The sequence below is a fragment of the Ovis aries genome, chromosome 3 (assembly GCF_016772045.2).
Source record: "Ovis aries strain OAR_USU_Benz2616 breed Rambouillet chromosome 3, ARS-UI_Ramb_v3.0, whole genome shotgun sequence".
Classification (NCBI taxonomy): domain Eukaryota; kingdom Metazoa; phylum Chordata; class Mammalia; order Artiodactyla; family Bovidae; genus Ovis; species Ovis aries.
The window spans coordinates 149208809-149230062 of record NC_056056.1 but is presented as its reverse complement, the minus strand read 5'-3'; the positions used below and the strand labels follow the sequence as shown (position 1 = coordinate 149230062).

The 21254-nt window shown below is 42.6% G+C and overlaps 1 protein-coding gene across 2 annotated transcripts in view; it reads right to left on the bottom strand.

Annotated features, from left to right (window-relative positions):
* Positions 1–21254, bottom strand: part of PTPRB (protein tyrosine phosphatase receptor type B) — a 125095-nt gene that overhangs the window by 90333 nt on the left and 13508 nt on the right. The window contains exons 1-2 of one of the 2 annotated variants that reach the window (XM_004006459.6): positions 1074–1330; positions 396–669 (exon numbers count right to left, since the gene is read on the bottom strand). In XM_004006459.6, coding sequence (XP_004006508.3) covers positions 396–669; positions 1074–1127 — 328 coding nt within the window. In that variant the 5' untranslated portion in view covers positions 1128–1330. Of the gene's footprint in view, positions 1–395; positions 670–1073; positions 1331–21254 lie in introns of those variants that run through there. The other variant, XM_004006460.6, reaches the window with a different exon arrangement.

Below are 21254 nucleotides of genomic sequence, written 5' to 3'. Positions count from 1 at the left end.
TGAGGAAAGTCATATCCCTAATCATTGCACTTCCGTTATTTATTCTAAAAATATTGACTTAAAATTATTCCAGGGCTTGACACTTCAATGTGTTGGACGCTCAAACCCCATCACTTTAACAAACTCCCTCCACAGCCCACTTATTCTCTCTGCTGCTCTCCCTGTTTAAGTGGCTAGTCCGCTGTTTTCAGCACTAAGGACATCTCTGAAAGTCAGCCAAGCTGTTTCTTGCCAGATCTGAGGAGACTAGAAATCTTTGTCAATAGTTCTTACAGATGTTTTTACCTTTATTATCATTACTTTGTATGCCTGGAACTCAAAGGAAGCATTGGCTTGAAAAGGCAGGTCTCAGCCGGGAGTGGCCTGGACTTCCAGCTGCACCTGTCACTTTTTACCTGTTTGCAAGACCATAGTTTTCTTTTCTCCATCCAGAGACATAATAGTGAAATTGTAGATGGTTCCTGCTTGTAAATCCTTGGAGTTACATCCATAGGTGGTGTTGTCTATCCGTACAGGGTGGCACCACGCGACCCCCGACGTGTCACTGCTGTAGGTGAGGTTAAAGTTACAGGGGAACGCCAAAGTTCTCCACTGGAGAGACACGGACCGGCTGGAGACCCTGGACTCTGTCAAGGTGAAGTTGCATCTCACTGGCTCCCCCAGTCCAGTCTGCAAAGGAACCAGAACAACAGCTGAAGCCCACCATCTATCCCTGCCCAGGGACGAGTCCGTAGCAAGCTCCCCAAGCTGCCTCCACTCTCCCCTGGCCCCATCCTCAGCCCATGCATCCTTTCGCCCTCCAGTCAAGAGAAAAGAAGTGCGTGGCCACTTTCCCCCTAACTGTTTTTTCTCCCGGGCAGCTGGAGAGAGAAGGTGGCTTTTTGCCTTCTGTGGCACGAGTTGTTAGGCTGGCTGGGGACTCAGAAGAGGATCACCGTTCCCCAAGCAGAGGAAGAAATTCTTCCACCTCCCTCTCCAAAACGCAACCCAGGAGACCAGAGAGCGAAGTGAGAATCTGGTCCTCGGCGGGCAGGGGCGCGTCCGCCCGCGGGGACCTCTTCGCGGCCCCTCACCTGCAGCAGGCTCAGCGCGGTCCACAGGGCCAGCCCGGCTCCATGGCTCCGCATGGCGCTCGGCGGTTCCCCCAAGCTCTATTGCCGGGCTGGGACGCGCCGCGCGGCCCGACGGCCGGCGGAGCCCGGACCACTTGTTGTGCGCACTTAGCGCGCCCCGCGGGCGCAGAGCGCGGGCCTCCGGGCTAGGGACGCGCGGGGGCCGCCGCAGCCGCTGCTGCTGCTGCCGCCCCGGGCGGGCTGCGGACGCGAGAGGCGGCTGGGGCCGGCAGCGCGCCGCCCTTCCCACGCTGCCATTCTGACCCGCGCTGCCTCGCCCCGGGCCCCGGCCGCGGACTTCCGCAATCAAAAGGCAATTTCCTCGTCTCCCGGCAAAGGAACAATGCGCTGGCGAGGGAGGGAGCCCCGCGGAGCAAAGGCTTGAGGCTGCCAAGGGGGCACGAGGTGGGCCAAGCTGCCCCCGCCGCCCCGCGCCGCCGCCTCCCCCTCCAGGGGTCCCGGCCGCGTCCGCGGAGGTCTGCCTCCTTCTGCCCCGACTTTAACTTTTTTCCCACTCTGTGGTCCTCAACCCCACCGTCTTCACCACAATCTGGACTCGCCCCTCTCACTTTCCAGCTCCCCACCCCGCCCTCTTCCTCCCCCCACACCCTGCGCCTCCCCCTCCCTGTCTTCCTTCCTATCTTCCTCATCTGCTTTCTCCAGGGTCTCTTTTCCCAGGATTAAACTTGACCACAGCAGATTTTCCTAGGTCGCCTCACTCTTTCCTAAAGCCTTTTATTAAGGTGCTATTGCCTTTCTCACCTCAAAACATTCATTTGTCTCAACGCGCATCCCCAAGAGAAAGACCCTAAAATGGTGGTGTCCATTGTCAACTTGGCCTTCATTTTTTCCTGCCATTCACTTTCCCCTTTCTCTTGTGTAGAGGTCTGTGCCCGCCCCAAAGTGTTATGCAAATAGTGCTAACCAAGAACATACATAATCACCATTTGTTCAGCCCACAAGCAAAGCAGTTTCATTACGGATGGTTCAGTAGTTAAAGTCGTTTTCATCTGTAATTGAATATAAGAAAGCAATATGAACTCTGGTTTGACGGAAATACCTTTAATGGCCCGGCTCCCCATATATCACAAAAAAGCAAAATTCACTTAGTTTCAGGCACTAACTTTGTGCTAACTTTTAGCAGTTGCCTCAGTACCTGAGTGATCATGTATCTGAAAAATTTTTAAGTTCCCAATAAACGAAGAGCAAATGGCAGTCCACTCCAGTATTCTTGCCTGGGAAATCCCATGGACAGAGGAGCCTGGGGATTTATAGTCCATGGGGTCCCAAAGAGTCGGACAGGATTGAGAGACTAAACACAGATGATAGTAGCAAAGTATTGCAACAAGCTTCTAATGTTTGGTTACTTTTCTTTGAGTGACATCTCTGACAATTGCTAAGAGGAGATTTTCAAAACAGAATGGTAGAGCTACATTAATGGGAAAGATGATATTCTCTTCTTTTTCAAATAGATTATACATAAATGTATATTATTGACCACTATATCAAATGTATCTACTTTGAGGAAAAAAAGGAAAAAAGTGAAAATTATTTCAATTCTTTCAGAAATCATGTTTTCTTTTGTTTAATTAGTGAAAAAATGAAGTTTCTACTCCTTGGAAGATTCTATGGGTTGTTACTCTGCAGCTAGACTGCTGCTTCTGCTGCTGCTAAGTCGCTTCAGTCATCTCCTACTCTGTGCGACCCCATAGACAGCAGCCTACCAGGCTCCTCCGTCCCTGGGATTCTCCAGGCAAGAACACTGGAGTGGGTTGCCGTTTCCTTCTCCAATGCATGAAAGTGAAAAGGGAAAGTGAAGTCGCTCAGTCGTGTCCAACTCTTGGAGACCCGATGGACTGTAACCTACCAGGCTCCTCCGTCCATGGGATTTTCCAGGCATTAGTACTGGAGTGGGGTGCCATTGCCTTCTCCAGCAGCTAGACTAGAGATCTCAAATCTCCTTTTCAAGTCACAAATACTCAAAGAAGGTCAAACCTAAAATATGTATGTATTTTTGGGAAAGTGGAATTTTTCTTATTTATTTGCCCAGGTCACTGGTCTTAATAAAGAACCTTTACCCTCCATATTTTACCCCTCAAGTTCAATGGCTATTCACAGCCTAGCATGCCTTTCAGCATCATCAGAGACAGTCCTCTCCTCTCTCCGCATTAGATACTGTCAACCTACAAGCTGCCTTTGGCCTTTACAGGAGTCTTTTTGAGCTTTATTCCTTTTTAACATCACTATTTCCCTTTCTGGTGTATTCAGAAAGCAATGTGATTTCCTTGTCTGTAAAACTGGAATAATGCCTACTCTAAATACTTCCCGGAGATATTATGAAGAATAAGATTACATGTGTTAAAGCACCTTTGCAAACTTTAATGTGCTGCCAGTTAACCTAGTAATAGACTGCATCCAAATCACACACTTCACTCTTTTTTAAGTTCATCCATCGCGTAGGATCCACTTACCTAACTTCTGCTGCCCATTCTTCTTTGTCTTTTCCAGTGAGGTTTTTGCAGTTTTTTTCATAGATTGGCCCCTCAATTTGGAATCTTTCCACTCCAATTTACTAAATACTCCTCTTTCCTTTGCACAAAACTTCGCTAAATCTTATTTTTAAGTTCTCCACGCTTTCTCATTCTTTATTAAAAAAACAAACTACATTACCAACTTACTGTACCCTATCAGTTAACTTCAAAATTGTATTTTTAATACATAATATACTGTCTGAATATGATGCTATATACTGCCTTATAATAGAGGCAACTATACAAAAAGAAAATGAAAAGGACTAGTCAAACAAGGCAATAACAAAATATCCCCATCACACTCTTCAAATGCTTCTAAATTCTATAATTAATAGTGACCTGCTAATAATAACCCTGGGGATAAGAATTAGGAAAAGGAGGAGCAATTTCTTTAAGTACAATGATTTTATTATTGATCTATCAAAGAGAAACATTGTACATTTAAGATTGTGTGTCTTTTGTCTATTTTGATACCAATGTGTATGAAGAATTACAGCAATCTATGAAGGAAAGGACTAGGAGTCAGAGATTTTTTTCCCAAAGATGTATAATTACTATTTTGTTTTGTTTTGTTTTGAGAATCTTAAGGTTTATGGCAAAGCCCCCAATTAATTAGTGGGTCCTAAATAACCCATAAGAATGAATAGATTATGAAACAAGGAGAGAAAGTTTAAACTCAGGTTTTTACTGATTACATTTTAAAGGCTGATTTTCCTTTTAGAAACTCTTATATGAATATGAAAAATTAGAGAGATGTATGGTAGATTCAAGGCAGTAAGGGACTGGGAAAATCTGCCAGATAACATCTTTTACAAAAGGAGTTTATTTGAAACTACTGTACAAAGTATAAATAAAAGAATTCATTTTCTTCTTTGTTCTCATCTTTGTTTGGAATTCCTCACCTTCTTTGAAGCTATTTATCCTGTTTAATTAGTGAAGAACAGAGCCTGGCACACTGCAGTCCATAGGGTCACAAAGAATCAGACACGACTTAGCGACTAAACAGCAACAAATCCTGTTTAATGCCACTGCATTTGCTTTCTACCTTGCTGCATTCCAGAAATTCAGAGTCAGCCTCTGTAACTTTTCAGGGAGAACTTCTCTTTGCCACTATGAAATCTTTCCCAGACTGCATGGGAAGGGTGGGGCTGTTTTTTTTATTAGATATATGTCTAAAATCAAACTGTTGGTTAAACAGCTGCCTTTTAAACAAATAGTCATAACAATTAATGAATAATTTCTCTAAGTGACATTCATTATGAATTCATAGATGATAGCATGATTCTTTTCACGTTATGAATATACATGTTGAATGATACAACTGATCTTCAGGGGTCCCTGGGCCACGTTTTGAGAATTGTTACTTTACATCCAAGTTTGAACAGGGTGCAGAGAAGTTTGAGGGGATGCAGGGAGAGTGGATTGGTAAATCTGATTGGTTAATTCAAACTTCTCACTCATGGCCTGAAAGGTCTTTCGTGACCTGGCCTCTGCTCACTCCATGCCTCTCTCTTGCTTGCCTCCTATTCTCCAGCACCCTGAGTCTAATAATCCATTTACTCATTCATTTAGCAAATACTGACTGAGCGCCTACTGTGTGCCAAGCCTTGTTGTAAGTTATGGAGACACCCTAAGGAGCTGACTCTTTTCTGCCCCAGGGCCTTTGTGCTTGCAGCTTTCTCTTGGACCACTCCTGTCCACAGGCTCTGCTTAGCTATCTTCTCAGTCTTTAGATCTCAGCCTAAACACATCCCTGTGGGGGCAGACCCTTTCTGACCTCCTGGGGTTAAGTATGCCGTTATCAATTTTCATCTCAGCAACCCATTTATTTAATTCTGCACATTAATGACACTTGGTAATAATCTAATTATTTATACATCTGTATACTGTCTGTCTTCCCTGGCCATGCAGAGAATTCCTTGTGGGCAGAGTCTTTGTCTGTCTTGCTCCTCTGCATGGAACTTGGCAGTATGGTGGAGTTTCAACAAGTATTTTTTGAATGAGTAGATGAATGAATGAATGAGTGAGTCTTTGTAGCTGCTCAATAAATATTGTCATCTGAATAAATACTTTAAACAAGCCCTTCTAGACATGTTCCTGCTATATACCTCAAAGATCATCTTGAAAGGCAGGGAGTGTGAGAGAAGAGAGAAGAGAAGATCGATTTTGAAGAGAAAGAGGTGGGAAAAGATGAGTGGGAGAAAAAGAAGAAAGGGGAGGGAAGGAGTAATCTTTAGGACAGTGGTTCTCAAAGGCTAGAATCAGCATCATCTGAGGACTTGCTAGAAACACAAAATCTTACGGCTCTACCACAATCTGAAGAATCTGAAATATTCTGGTGGAGCTCAATAATGTGCGTGCGGTGTTTAACAGGCTTTCCTGCTTTAGTTGGTGAGAAAGAGCTATCCAAATTCCAATAAAAAGTCTTAGATTGTCAGTCCTGAACACTGAATCCTGAATCAGATCATTTTATATTAAAGAAAGTTAATGATACTTCATTCTTTTAAATTTCACTGAGCTCTCTGGTTACAAGAAATATATTGGCGATTTAAAAGGTCTTGAACAGTTTTAGAAGGTGTCAAGTAAAGTGGTGACATAATATATAATATAGTATATATTTTATATAGTATATTTACAATATGTATTAGATGCACATTTTGCTATTTAACACTTCTCCATAAAGTACAGGTGCTAAAGGGAAAATGATCAACATGCAGCAAACAGCAGATGACAGGCCAATTCTGATGCCTTTTTCATGCAGCTCTCATGTCTGTTTCCTCAGAGATTTTTAAAAAGAAGAAAGCCTAGCAATTAGGGAATGTATCAATTAAAAACAATTACAAGATGGCAAATCCTTTTCTCTGTTTAAATTTGAACTGGCTCTGTAAGTAAATGACAGCAGAAGTGAATACAATTTTAACCTGCCACAGGTGTCATGCATTTAAAAAGGGGTTTATTAAAATTTAGGTAAGATAATTTCGATAAACAGTTTTCTAAAAAGGACCTGACTTTTGTGTTTAGAGATGCTATTTTGGGATGCTTACATTTCAGGGAAGCTTTCTAGCTTCCTAGATCCTAACCTTACTAGGTCATAGGTCTCCAGGAAAATGGAAACAAATAGAAACATTTGGAAGTGGTTTAATGAGGAGGTGGACTAAATGAGAAGGTTCATGTTGTATGAACAGCACTTCCCTGGCTAAAGGGCACACGTGTTAGACAGTGTGAGTAGTAATAATAGTATATGAAAGCAATAAATCATGGATGCTGAGCACCCAGCAATGCTAGGGAATGACAAAGTCCACGAATGAGAATGTCCTTCTGAGCCCATCCAAATAATAATAAACTACCCTCTCTGTCAATCCCATACCCAAGAGGAATTCTTCAGTAGATCGACACAAAAGACCTTCACTGGCTGCTCTGACTGTTGGCCGTGCCAAGATTTTTTTTAAATCCTGGAAGGGAGGGGTGGGAGTGCCGGATGTGTCTCTAGCAGCAGCCCCATCATCTCTCCCAGACACATCTCTAAGGTTTCCTGGTATTTTTTTTTTTTCTACATAAATTTCTCACCCTCTTCCCTTCCCCCACTTTTTTATTTTAATCTAGAGGAAATGGGCTTTGCATAGCTTTTGTCAGAGCTTTATAACTGTGCACAGAATGACTTAAAACCAGATGTGACTGTAAACAAATCACTTTTCCAGTCTCAAGCGATTCTGTTGCATCTTCGTTCCCACGTTTCACGTGCTGTCACCACACCCGCGGAAATGAATTGGCTCACATATGCACCAAATCAAGAGGTTAATGTGGCCAGTGGGGATGTCTATATGGGAGTGACTGCTATACATTCCGCTGTCAGGAGCTAGGTCATGATCCTCAAAGCATGGCTAACACTGGCTTTAAGGAAAAGGAGAACAAAAACAAAAATCACACATCTTGTCTCCCTTAGAAAGAGATGATTGGAGGGTAAGGGTTTTTTTTTCTGTGTATCATATTAGACTGTTGACTAAGATCATGTGTAGTATGGGGGCTTCCCAGGTGGCATAGTGCTAAAAAATCTGCCTGCCAATACAGGAGATGCAGGAGATGCAGGTTTGACCCCTGGGTCGGGAAGATCCCCTGGAGTAGGAAATGGCAACTTGCTCAGATATTCTTGCCTGAAAAACTACATGGACAGGGAAGCCTGGTGGGCTGCAGTCCCTGGGGTTGCAAAGAGTTGGACACAACTGAGCAGCTGAACACACATCATGTTAGAACATTTTTTCTCAAGAATTCTCTGGAGGTTGTAAACAGAGGACTCTATTTGGTCAGCACATATTCCTTTTCTGGCTCTTATAGTGTGATCTTACTTGTTTTTTAAAAATGGAATAAGCAGATAATTTTGAGAAAAATAGATTTTTTTCATGGTAAAAAGTCCACGTTTTGACTTTTCATTTAAAACAATTAAAAAATGGAGGCTTGCTGGGCCCCCATCCTGCCCACCTCTTCCATATCGCTTTCCCATTCCACCCTTCTCTATTGGATGAGGCAGACACAGGGCATCTCAGAGTCCTCTGAATGTTGGAGCTGACAGTTACCATAGTGAAAAATCAAAGGGGCCTTACCATATTTTTCAAAAATACAATGATAAAACCATCAGCTACATTAGAAAACTCTTGAAGGAAGAAGTCTTAGCTCTTTGCTATCTCCCCATGCCCATGTTGTGGAGACTCAATAACTGTTCATTTATCTAACAGTAAATATTCATATTTCACCACTCAACAAGGACATGGCTAATTATTGGGGAATCTTAAAATAATTGTATTCTTCAGTTGTTCCATTGCAGATGTGGAACCCTCAGTTCAGTTAGTTCAGTTCAGTTCAGCTGCTCAGATGTGTCCGACTCTTTGTGATCCCATGGACTGCAGCATGCCAGTCCTCCCTGTCTATCACCACCTTCCAGAATTTACTGAAACTCATGTCCATTGAGTTGGTGATGCCATCCAACCATCTCATCCTCTGTCATCCCCTTCTCCTCTAGCCTTCACTCTTTCCCAGCATCAGGGTCTTTTAAAATGAGTCAGTTCTTCGCATCAGGTGGCCAAAGGTTTGGAATTTCAGCTTCAACATCAGTCCTTCCAGTGAATATTCAGGACTGATTTCCTTTAGGATGGACTGGTTTGATCTCCTTGCAGTCCAAGGGACTCTCAAGAGTCTTCTCCAACACTACAGTTCAAAGCATCAATTCTTCGGCACTCAGCTTTCTTTATAGTCTAACTCTCACATCCATACATGACCATTGGAAAAACCATAGCCTTGATTAGACGGACCTTTGCTGACAAAGTAATGTCTCTGCTTTTCAATATGCTGTCTAGTTTGGTCATAACTTTCCTTCCAAGGAGTAAGCGTTTTTTAATTTCATGGCTGCAGTCACCATCTGCAGTGATTTTGGAGCCCCCCAAAATAAAGTCTGACACTGTTTCCCCATCTATTTCCCATGAAGTGATGGGACTGGATGCCATAATATGGTTTTCTGAATGTTGAGCTTTAAGCCAACTTTTTCACTCTCCTCTTTCACTTTCATCAAGAGGCTCTTTAGTTCTTCTTCACTTTCTGCCATAAGGGTGATGTCATCTGCATATCTGAGGTTATTGATATTTCTCTGGGCAATCTTGATTCCAGCTGTGCTTCTTCCAGTCCAGTATTTCTCATGATGTACCCTGCGTATAAGTTAAATAAGCAGGGTGATAATATACAGCCTTGATGTACTCCTTTTCTTATTTGGAACCAGTCTGTTGTTCCATGTCCAGTTCTAACTGTTGCTTCCTGTCCTGCATACAGGTTTCTCAAGAGGCAGGTCAGGTGGTCTGGTATTCCCATCTCTTTCAGAATTTTCCACAGTTTATTGTGATCCATATAGTCAAAGGCTTTGGCATAGTCAAGAAAGCATAAATAGATGTTTTTCTTGAATTCTCTTGATTTTTTGATGATCCATTAGATGTTGGCAATTTTATCTCTGGTTCTTCTGCCTTTTCTAAAACCAGCTTGAACATCTGGAAGTTCACAGTTCACATATTGCTGAAGCCTGGCTTGAAGAATTTTGAGCATTACTTTACTAGCATGTGAGATGAGTACAGTTGTGTGGTAGTTTGAAATAGCTCAACTAGAATTCCATCACCTCCACTAATTTTTCATAGTGATGCTTCCTAAGGTCCACTTGACTTCACATTCCAAGATGTCTGGCTCTAGGTGAGTGATCACACCATCTTAATTATCTGGGTCATGAAGATCTTTTTTATATAGTTCTTCTGTGTATTCTTGCCACCTCTTCTTAAGATCTTCTGCTTCTGTTAGGTCCATACCATTTCTGTCCTTTATTGTGCCCATCTTTGCAAGAAATGTTCCCTTGTTATCTCTAATTTTCTTGAAGAGATCTCTAGTCTTTCCCATTCTATTGTTTTCCTCTATTTCTTTGCACTGATCACTGAGGAAGGCTTTCTTATCTCTCCTTGCTGTTCTTTGGAACTCTGCATTCAGATGGGTATGGGTATATCTTTCTTTTCTCCTTTGCCTTTTGCTTCTCTTCTTTCCACAGCTATTTGTAAGGCCTCCTCAGATAACCATTTTGCCCTTTTGCATTTCTTTTTCTCAGGGATGATCTTGATCCCTGACTCCTGTATAATGTCATGAACCTCTGTCCATAGTTCTTCAGGCACTCTATCAGATCTAGTCCCTTGAATCTATTTCTCACTTCCACTGTATAATTGTAAGGTCATTGATTTAGGTCATACCTGAATGGTCTAGTGGTTTTCCCTACTTTCTTCAATTTAAGTCTGAATTTGGCAATAAGGAGTTCATGATCTGAGCCACAGTCAGCTCCTGGACTTGTTTTTGGTGACTGTATAGAGCTTCTCCATCTTTGGCTGCAAATAATATAATCAATCTGATTTTGGTGTGGACCATCTGGTGATGTTTCTGTGTAGAGTTTTCTCTTGTGTTGTTGGAAGAGTTGCTATGATCAGTGCTATCTCTTGGCAAAACTCTATTAGCCTTTGCCCTGCTTCATTCTGTACTCCAAGGCCAAATTTGCCTGTTACTCCTGGTATTTCTTGACTTTCTACTTTTGCATTCCAGTCTCCTATAATGAAAAGGACATCTTTTGGGGGGTGTTAATTCTAGAAGGTCTTGTAGGTCTTCATAGAACGGTTCAGCTTCACCTTCAACTTCACCTTCAAGGGGCACAGGCTTGGATTACTGTGATATTCAATGGTTTGCCTCGGAAATGAGCAGAGATCTTTCTGTCATTGTTGAGATTGCATCCAAGTACTTCATTTCAGACTCTTCTGATGAGGTTTTGTGGAACCCTCAGCATGATAGAATTCAAGAGTACTTAGTACCTAAGCCTTCAGATAAACTAGTGCCTAAGCCACCTCTGACTCCCCGAAAGATCTAATCCTTTTGGAATTATTCAGAGGTCATTGCTTTCAGACCACCAAGATCAAAACTCTTAGCAAGTCATCTATTGTGGCATTCTCTCGTCAACTCTGCTGTCCTGGGCTGGAATTACAGGCTTGTGCAAAGAGGTGCAAGAGTAAATGTTCACAGATACAGCTGAAGGGCAAGTACCTGGTAAAGCTGCACTGGCAGTGTGTGCTCATTGACCCAGGTCTACTTGAGATCTAGGTAAGAAGAGCTCTGATGAGAAAACAGGCACCTCCTGTGTACTTCCCAAACAGGCAGTACCCCAGTGATGACCTCGTCTGGATTTAGCAGTGGTAGGATTCTGTTGCCAGCTCACCCAAAGAGTGGGAAGAATCAAAAAAATTTTCCCTTCAGAGACATTCCCTAGAATTCATAGAGTTTCCCCTTTCAGTGACTTTTCACCATAGTTCATAATAACTGGTTTTCAAAGCTGTTATCCTGTGAGTGGGCTATGTGAGCAAAACCAGTATGTAACTGGGGTAAATTGCAGAGATTTAAAGAACTTAGCAGTCTTTCCCAGAGCATCTTTATCTTTATACTTATCAGCTGGCTCACCCACCAGTTCAGACCCCTGGATTTACCGTTCTTTCTTGCAAATTCATCATCATTTCTCATGATGTTTGCTATCCTCTCTCCCAACCCAACCCTCTCTCTTCCTGGTCCTTGAAGAAGATGGACAGGTCTTAGGTCTGAGCCACTGGTCTACCCCTTGATCCAAGGGGTCAAGAGCATCCCTTGGATTCTGCCCTATACAGGCCCTTAAGCAAATCACTCCTTTTATTTTTTTAACTTTTTTTTTTGTTTTGAAATAATTTCAAACATATGGATAAGTTATAAAAATTATGAGTGAGTGCTATGACATATCCTTACCAAGACCCATTAATCTTTTTCTAAGATTCTGCCACAATTTCAGAGTAAACTGCATATCTCCTGAATGAATTGTTTAATATCAGTAAAGACATCAAATTTAAGAAACGCAAAATTGATAAAATGCTTTAATCCGTAATCCATATTTCAGTTTCACCAGTTGACTCAAGCATTCTTTTTGGCATTTGTTGTTGCTGTTTTTTCTCTAAGAAGGATCCCACCCAGGGTTCTGTGTTATATTTAGTTGTCAAGTCTCTTAATCTTCCATAATCTGGAACATTTCCTGTCTTTAAAACCATCCTTATGACATTGACCTTATTGAATAATATGTCAGTTATCTCTATGGTACGTATTTCCCTCCATTTGCAATTGTTTGATGTTTCCTTATAATTAGATTCAAGTTATAGGTACCTTGTCAACAGAACTGTTCCTCTTGTCTTGGGTTCAGTGTTTTTTCTCTAACAGATTAATTATTCAATTATTTCCCAATGGATCACAAATATAACTGCACATTAGAATCCATGAGAAGATCTTTACACTCTGATGCTGAGGTCCTATGTTGATAAATTCTAATTCAATAGGTCTGAGGGAGAATTTGAGAATCTGTATTTTTAAAAAAGCTTCCTAGGTGATTCTGATGTGTGTAAGACCAGGACTGAGAGCCACAGACTTCCTATCTCAATTTGCACATCCCGGCTTCTCCTTCAATCTCATTTTCCTTCCTTTGCTACATTCTCTCCCCTCTGCATCAGCCCTCACCTGGGCTCCTCCTCATCTGCCAAACGGAATCCATGTGCTAGACAAATACTGGGAGGTTGAAAAGCTCATGTCAATTCACATGCTCTGTTTTATGGGTTGCATTTTATGTGCATGTGACCCATATTGTGACAATATATGAACACAGCCTTTTGGTGCACCAAATGGAGAGTCAGGCAAATCCCCTATAATTAAAAGAAAATGAAAGGAAACAAAAATCCTAGAGACTTTAAAGCCAGAGAGGGTTGAGTGAATCATAAGCCATATTATGCTATTGGCACATAATAGTCCACATTAGCGGGGAATCTGAGAGAACTACAGCCCTTTGTCAGAATTAGATTTAAATGATGCCAATTATAAATTAGGGTTGTCAAGGACACATCCCTCCCGCAATATTGTACCCCCTTGCATGAGCTCCTGTGCTATGACCAGTCTTAGCATCTGTTTATCTTTTCTCCTATTCACTTTAGACAATCTAAGAATCTCTTGATTACAAGGAATCATTAGGGGATGGTTTGGAATGTTTCTTTTTATTGTATGTTTGAGCTTCTGCTTCTAGGTTTTTGTCTCAGAAAAGGGGAATGTTATCCCATTTTTAGTTGTGGCCACAGAGGAGTGGGGCAGCGGGGAGGTGCCCCTCTGTTTACGTAACATGATAAAGGAGTTGACCCCAGACTTGCTAGGGGTGGTTGTTTTCTTTCTTTTTTTGCATTTGTCTCCTCAATTATTTGGAGACTCATGTTGGGCGGTGATGTCTCTGAGGGCCAAATGAAAGGAAGCACAGAGCCATTAAACCTGCACCAGCACCACAATGGCTATTCATGAACTGAGGAAATGTGGTCCCTCTCGAAGGTCTGGCCAGGGCAGGATGGCGGTGGGGGGAAGAAGGGGGTGTGTCTCCAAACGAAACTGATGGGTGCTTAGTGGAACCAGCCAGTAACATTTTAAATGCATGTTCAATGCTTCATTCCTTTGAAAGCATTGTCACGTGATAATGCTAGCGCATCTGGTTTTTACAACAACCCTGTGACATAGGCAGGGTAGCAAAAATGAGACAAAAACAAGAAGCTAGTGTTAATTTCTAAATTAGTCAACATTACTGAATACTTACTGTGTATAGACAATGCACTAAGCCCTTTTCTTAATCCGATTGTAATCTTCATAGCTGTTTTATGTGGCAGAGAGAGTACCTTAATTATCCTTATTTTAAAGAGGAAGCAAGTATGACTTGAGTAACTACTAGTTGATACCACTTGGATTTAAACCAGGTTTCTCTGACACGAAAGCCCTGGCTCTTTACCACTTTATCAAACCATCTCCCCCAAGGTCACATGGCTGAGAGACGATCCAGATCAGTACTTTCTTGAGAACCCACGACTCAAATGATAAATGAACTCTGCTCAGAGTTTGAAGAGAAACACAGTTCCATGGCCTGTCTTCTCTTCCTTTGAAGGCCATTTCTGCACATGTAATTTCCACCTGCACCTCAGGCTCAGGGCTCCAAAAGATTGACTTCCTGCTACCTCCACTCCTGCCTGTCTCTCCTTGCCTATAGGAAATGGCTAATACATGAAGCGTGAACCTCTGGCATCCACCTCTAGCCTGATCTACACCTGGGCTTGTGTACAAGGACAGAGTATATCTCTGTGGATGTGGCACGCAGGGGTGCCTGGATGAAGGTAAGTGCAGGGGCTGAAATCCAGCCAATGTTCCAATATGGAGTCTCATGCCTGCCTGCTAGAACCATGTGCCTGGAAATGCCTTTTTTTCGAATGAACACAAAGAACCTGGAATCCAGCAGCAGTTCAGTGTCTTCTCAGGTTCCACTTACCCACCCTGGGCCGCCATCTTTCAAGATTGTACACTTTGCTAAGTTAGAGCAGAAGACTGAAATTAGATGCATTAATTCTGCTACTTGATTATTTAGCTTTTATGGCGCCATACCCTCCCACCCACTGACTTCCCAGGTGGCTCAGATGGTTAAGAATCTGCCTGCAATTCAGGAGACCCAGGTTCGATCCCTGGGTTGGTTTCAATCCCTGGGTTGGGTTTGATCCCTGGGTTGGGAAGAACCCCTGGAAAAGGGAATGGCTACCCACTCCAGTACTGTTGCCCAGAGAATCCTATAGATAGAGGAGCCTGGTGGGCTACAGTCCATAGGGTCGCAAAGGGTTGGACACACCTGATCGACTAATACTTTACTTTCACTTTCCTCTCACCCCGTCATAACAATGCACAAAAGTGCCATCAATGTGGGAAACTAAGGCATTTAGTGAGTCCATGAGAGAGATATTGTGGATGAAGGATAAGATTTATCTAGATCAGTTGTTCTGGAATTTAAAAGTACATCCGTGTGACTAGGAGGGTTTGTTAAAACAAAGATTGCTGGGCCGTACACTCAGAGACTCTGATTCAGTTGGCCTATGGTAGGGCCATAGTCTCTGCATGCCTAACAAGTTCTGGATCTGATCTCCATACTTTGAGTACCACTGAGCTAGACTGGACATGGAACTACAGACTGGTTCCAAATGGGAAAAGGAGTATGTCAAGGCTGTATATTGTCACCCTGCTTATTTAAATTATATGCAGAGTACATCATGAGAAACGCTGGGCTGGAAGAAGCACAAGCTGGAATCAAGATTGCCAGGAGAAATCTCAATAACCTCAGATATGCAGATGACACCACCCTTATGGCAGAAAGTGAAGAGGAACTCAAAAGCCTCTTGATGAAAGTGAAAGAGGAGAATGAAAAAGTTGGCTTAAAGCTCAACATTCAGAAAACGAAGATCATGGCATCTGGTCCCATCACTTCATGGCAAATAGATGGGGAAACAGTGGAAACAGTGTCAGACTTTATTTTTCTGGGCTCCAAAATCACTGCAGATGGTGATTGCAGCCATGAAATTAAAAGATGCATACTCCTTGGAAGGAAAGTTATGACCAACTTAGACAGCATATTGAAAAGCAGAGACATTACTTTGCCAGCAAAGGTCCTTCTAGTCAAGGGTATAGTGTTTCCAGTGGTCATGTATGGATGTGAGAGTTGGACTGTGGAGAAAGTTGAGCACCAGAGAATTGATGCATTTGAACTGTGGTGTTGGAGAAGACTCTTGAGAGTCCCTTGGACTGCAAGGAGATCCAACCAGTCCATTCTGAAGGAGATCAACCCTAGGATTTCTTTGGAAGGAATGATGCTAAAGCTGAAACTCCTCTACTTTGGCCACCTCATGTTGACTCATTGGAAAAGACTGATGCTGGGAAGGATTGGGGGCAGGAGAAAAAAGGGACGACAGAGGATGAGATGGCTGGATGGCATCACGGACTTGATGGATGTGAGTTTGAGTGAACTCCAGAAGTTGGTGATGGACAGGGAGGCCTGGCGTGCTGAGATTCATGGGGTTGCAGAGTTGGACACGACTGAGCGACTGAACTGAACTGAACAGAACTGAGCTAGATATTTCTTGACTCATACCATAGGCAAGCTTCTTATTCCATCAACTTTGTCCTTGTAAAGCCACACACAAACACACAGACACACAATCACATAATACTGTAATGGTAACAATAATAGCAATAGCTAATATTAATTGAGCTCTATTTTCCAGGCAATATTGTAGGCACGTAATACAGATTGATTCCCTTAATTCATGTCCAGGATGTGAAAAAGAGAGTCTTGAAGCCAAGTACTGGCTCAGGTTTACGATCCTCCAAACTGACATAAGAGGATGTGAGGAAAGAGAAGGAAAAGGACAAAGGTAGGGAAAAATCTCTGAAAAGAGCCAATTTAGGACAGCTTTGCAGGAGCATCAGTGAGTGATGTTGGGTTCCAAATCATTTCTTTCTTGGCCTTCATCTTCATAAATAGGAGCTCTATGCAAGAGAATAAGGTGACTAGATGGGCAGGAGTGTGTATCTGTGTGTCTACTCTCCTCTTTGCTCTGCTACTGTTTAACCGTGGTGAGTCCTTGGGTGAGTCCTTGCCTCTTTAAGCTGCTGCTGCTAAGTTGCTTCAGTCGTGTCCGACTCTGTGCGACCCCATAGATGGCAGCCCACCAGGCTCCCCATCCCTGGGACTCTCCAGGCAAGAACACTGAAGTGGGTTGCCATTTCCTTCTCCAATGCATGAGAGTGAAAAGTGAAAGTGAAGTCACTCAGTCATGTCCGACTCTCTGCAATTCCATAGACCATAGCCCACCAGGCTCCTCTGTCAGTAGAATTCTCTAGCAAAGAATATGAAATGGGTTGCCATTGCCTTCTCCAGGAGATCTTCCCAACCTGGGGATTGAACTCGGGTCTCCCGCTTTACAGGCAGATTCTTTACCATCTGAGCCACCAGGGAAGCACAATAAATACTATGGTAGATTGTTTAATGACCACAGATTCATCTCACCCGATATGTATGCCCCTTTTCAAGGAGACTTTGCAGCTCTTTCCCATGAAGAAGTGATTTCTACCTATCCACCTTAGTCTGGCCTGGCTCAGGATTCCATTGACTGATTGAATGTGGCAGAAGTAATGTGTGGTCACAGACCCTAGGTCTCAGTAGGCTTGTAGCTTCCACCTTTCCTCTCTTGCAAAGCTTTCCAAAACCATCCGGTAAAAAAGCTGGTATCATCTAATGGAGGCTGAGAGGCCAGGTAGAGAACCAAGCATGCAGCTAGTTCAAAAGCTAGCCATGGAAGAGGCTACTGTGAAGCTTCCAACACATCTCAGCCCCCATGCTGAAGGCAACTGCAAGAGTGAGCCTGGGTGAAACCAGCAAAGGATGCCTCCACCCCCACCATCCAGCTAGCAAAACCATCAGAAATAGTAAGCTCTCATTATTTTAAACTACTAAGTTTTGGGCTTGTTTGTTACACAGTGATGGAAAATAGATACAAGTACCCACCTCCCAGAATATATGAAAGTACTTAGCATGGTTGCTGGCACACAAATTTTAGCTATTACTTGTTATCCCCTGGACTCTCTTCTTTGTAGATAGTGAAGCATCTCTTCACGTTTCCTTCCTCATTACTCAAAGGAACTCTTGATGGAAGAAAAAACACAAAAACATTCCACTTTCTCATTTTAAGTTTTCTGTGACAGCCTACCCTCCATTCCCAGTCCTGTGTTCTAATCGCAACTCATCCTTTGCTTGTAGATCTAGAACATATGGTTACTTCATAAACGGGAGTTAGTAGTGATGTCATTGCCTTTCCAAGCAAAAAAATCTTACTATTTCAGTTCTTGTTCTTTCTTTGCTGGATCTCTTTCAGGTCAAGTGTGCTAACTGCTACCTAGTGGCTACATGTGTATGGGAACAAAAGGAATAGCAGATAATCTAAGCACGTCACTAATTAAAGTAACAAGTAGGAACTAGTGTCTGTTTCTGGATGAAGACTGCATTAAAAATATGAGATGTTCATCAGTATATATCCAACTTCCACACATGTGAAAATCATTACAGAGCCCTTATACTGTCTCCAGTACTCTTGCCTGGGAAATTCCATGGATGGAGGAACCCAGTGGGCTGCAGTCCATGAGGTCGCTAATGGTCGGACACGACTGAGTGACTTCACTTTCACTTTCTTACACTGTCTAAGTCATTTATTCATTAGGGGGCAGCAGAGGATGAGATGGTTAGTTAACATCACCAAGTCAGGATGCACATGAGTCTGAGCAGTTCCAGCAGATAGTGAAGGGCAGGGAAGCCTGGTGTGCTACAGTCCATGTGGTCACAGAGTCACTTAGCGACTGAACAGCAACGGAGTACTGATCCTGTGCTCAGTGATTTTGACGACATCATGCTCTCTATGTGCCTCTGTAACACCACCTTTGGTTTCAGACGCCCCACAAAGTCTGGCAGATAGTAGGTGCTCAATGAATGAGCATGGAATCCATGACTGGACTGAAGTGATAATAATTCCCAAGTTTCTTTAAAATACTAATCTTGGGTGAAAGTTGGAATCATGTCCAACTTTCCATCCTGTCCCATCTCAGCTCTTCCATGTCCATCCCTCCCTCCCTCCTCCCCACCTGTTATTGGGTTAATTCCTGTACTCTGTGAAGCTCAAATCAGATATTCTGTCCACCAGAAGACATTACTTAAAACCTCCACAAGGCCAGGAACCTCTCTTTTATATTCCACCCAAACCCAAGTAATCTCCATCCCCCTCATCAACCGCAGCAGATGGTGAGTTTCTTCAGGGCAACAACCTGTCATTCACCTTTGAGTCCCAGTAAATACAGCAACCACAGCTATTACTTCTGAAGTGCTTACTAAGGATCAGGTACTGTGTTAAGCATTTTATAGGCCTTATCTTTCCCAGTCCTCACAATAGCCCTAAGAGGTAGAGGTTCATTTTAATAGATGAGGAAACCGAAGCTGGTCACTAGCTAGTAAGAGGAATTCAGGCCTTTGACTTCAAAGCCTGAGTTCTTAACCACTGTGTTTTGATACTAGTTAAGTTTTCAAGAAATATTATTGCTTGTTGAATGTATGAACATTTTCCAAAGTCACTGGACAGTCATTTTTTTTTTTTTGGTGGGTGAGGGTGGAGAGTTGAAGAGTAATTAGGAGATGAAACAGGAGAAATTATGAAGGAAAAAATGTGTATATAATTAGTCCCTGAATAAAATTCTCTCTCTCTCTCTCTCTCTCTCTCTCTCTCTTTATATATCATAAAAGAAACATATTGAACGCTAGATACACATAAACTTCCAACACTTGGTGCTTCATCTGGGAGCTCATATAAACCTTAGCATGAATTTCCCTTAGAAAAAATTAAAACTCAAGAGACAAAAAAACCCAACAGAGTGTTTATCACAATCCAAGGCTGCAAACCCAGCTCTGGGCTGGATCACATGAGCTCTGTAACACAGGACTGGGTTGCTCCTGGAACTCTAGAGCTGGCTGTCCTTGATTCATCCCGGTAAAGCTCAGCCACATCTAGGAGCTTCCTATATGTTTGTTTCACAATGGTAAAACTTGGGCAAAAATGAGGCAATATTCTTTTTTGCTAAAATACAGCCTTATAGTGTTCAGGCAGATATGTTTCTATTGATTATAGTTTTTATTTGGCATGTGTTTTATTTGATGCAGGTTTTGTTTTGTTTTTTTTTTTTTGGTCCTGATCTTTCTCTCTCTCTCTGTATATATATATATATATATATATATATATATATATATATATATACACACACGCATATGTATATATATGCTTGCTGTTGTTGTTGTCTTGCCACTAAGTTGTGTCTGACTCGTTTGTAACCCCATGAACTTAGCCCTCTAAGCTCCTCTGTCCATGAAATTCTCCAGGCAGGAATACCGGATTAGGTTGCCATTCCCTTCACCTGGGGTTCTTCCTGACCCAGGGATCTAACCTGCGTCTCCTGCACTGCAGGCAGATTCTTTAACATTTGAGCCACCTGCTGCTGCTGCTGCTAAGTCGCTTCAGTCATGTTCGGCTCTGTGCGACCCCATGGACTGCGGCCCACCAGGCTCCTCCATCCATGGGATTCTCCAGGCAAGAGTACTGGAGTGGGGTGCCATTGCCTTCTCCGTTGAGCCACCTGGGAAGCCTATAAGTTCTAAGTAAGTTCAGTCGCACAGTCATGTCTGACTCTTTGTGATCCCATGGACTGCAGCATGCCAGACTTCCCTGTCCATCACCAACTCCCGGAGCTTGCTCAAACTCATGTCCATAGAGTCGGTGATGCCATTCAACCATCTCATCCTCTGTTGTCGCCTTCTCCTCCTGCCTTTAATCTTTCCCAGAATCAGGGTCTTTTCCAATAAGCCAGTTCTTCACATCAGGTGGCCAAAGTATTGGAGTTTCAGCTTCAACATCAGTCCTTCCAATGAATATTCAGGACTGATTTTCTTTAGGATTGACTGGTTTGATTTTCTTGCAGTCCAAGGGACTCTCAAGAGTCTTCTCCAACACTACAGTTCAAAAGCATCAATTCTTCGACACTCAGCTTTCTTTATAGTCCAACTCTCACATCCATACATGGCTACTAGAAAAGGCTTATATATACGGATAAAAATAGTACATATATACTGATATCGATACACACACACACATACACACACAGCCTCTTGATGAGGATGAAAGAGGAGAGTGAAAAAGCTGGCTAAAACTCAACATTAAAAAAACTAAGATTATGGCATCTGGTCCCATCATTTCATGACATAGAAAGGGAAAAAAGTGGAAGCAGTGGCAGATTTATTTTCTTGGGCTCCAAAATCACTGTGGACAGTGACTGCAGCCATGAAATTGAAAGACACTTTACCTTGGAATGAAAGCTATGACAAACCTAGACAGTGTATTAAAAAGCAAAGACATCACGTTACTGACAAAGATTCATATATTCAAAGCTATGGTTTTTCCAGTAGTCAAGTATGGATGTGAGAGTTGGACCATAAAGAAAGGTAACCACTGAAGACTTGATGTTTTCAAATTGTGGTGCTGAAGAAGATTCTAGAGAGTCCCTTGAACTGCAAAGAGATCAAACCAGTCAATCCTAAAGGAAATCAACCCTGACTCTTCAT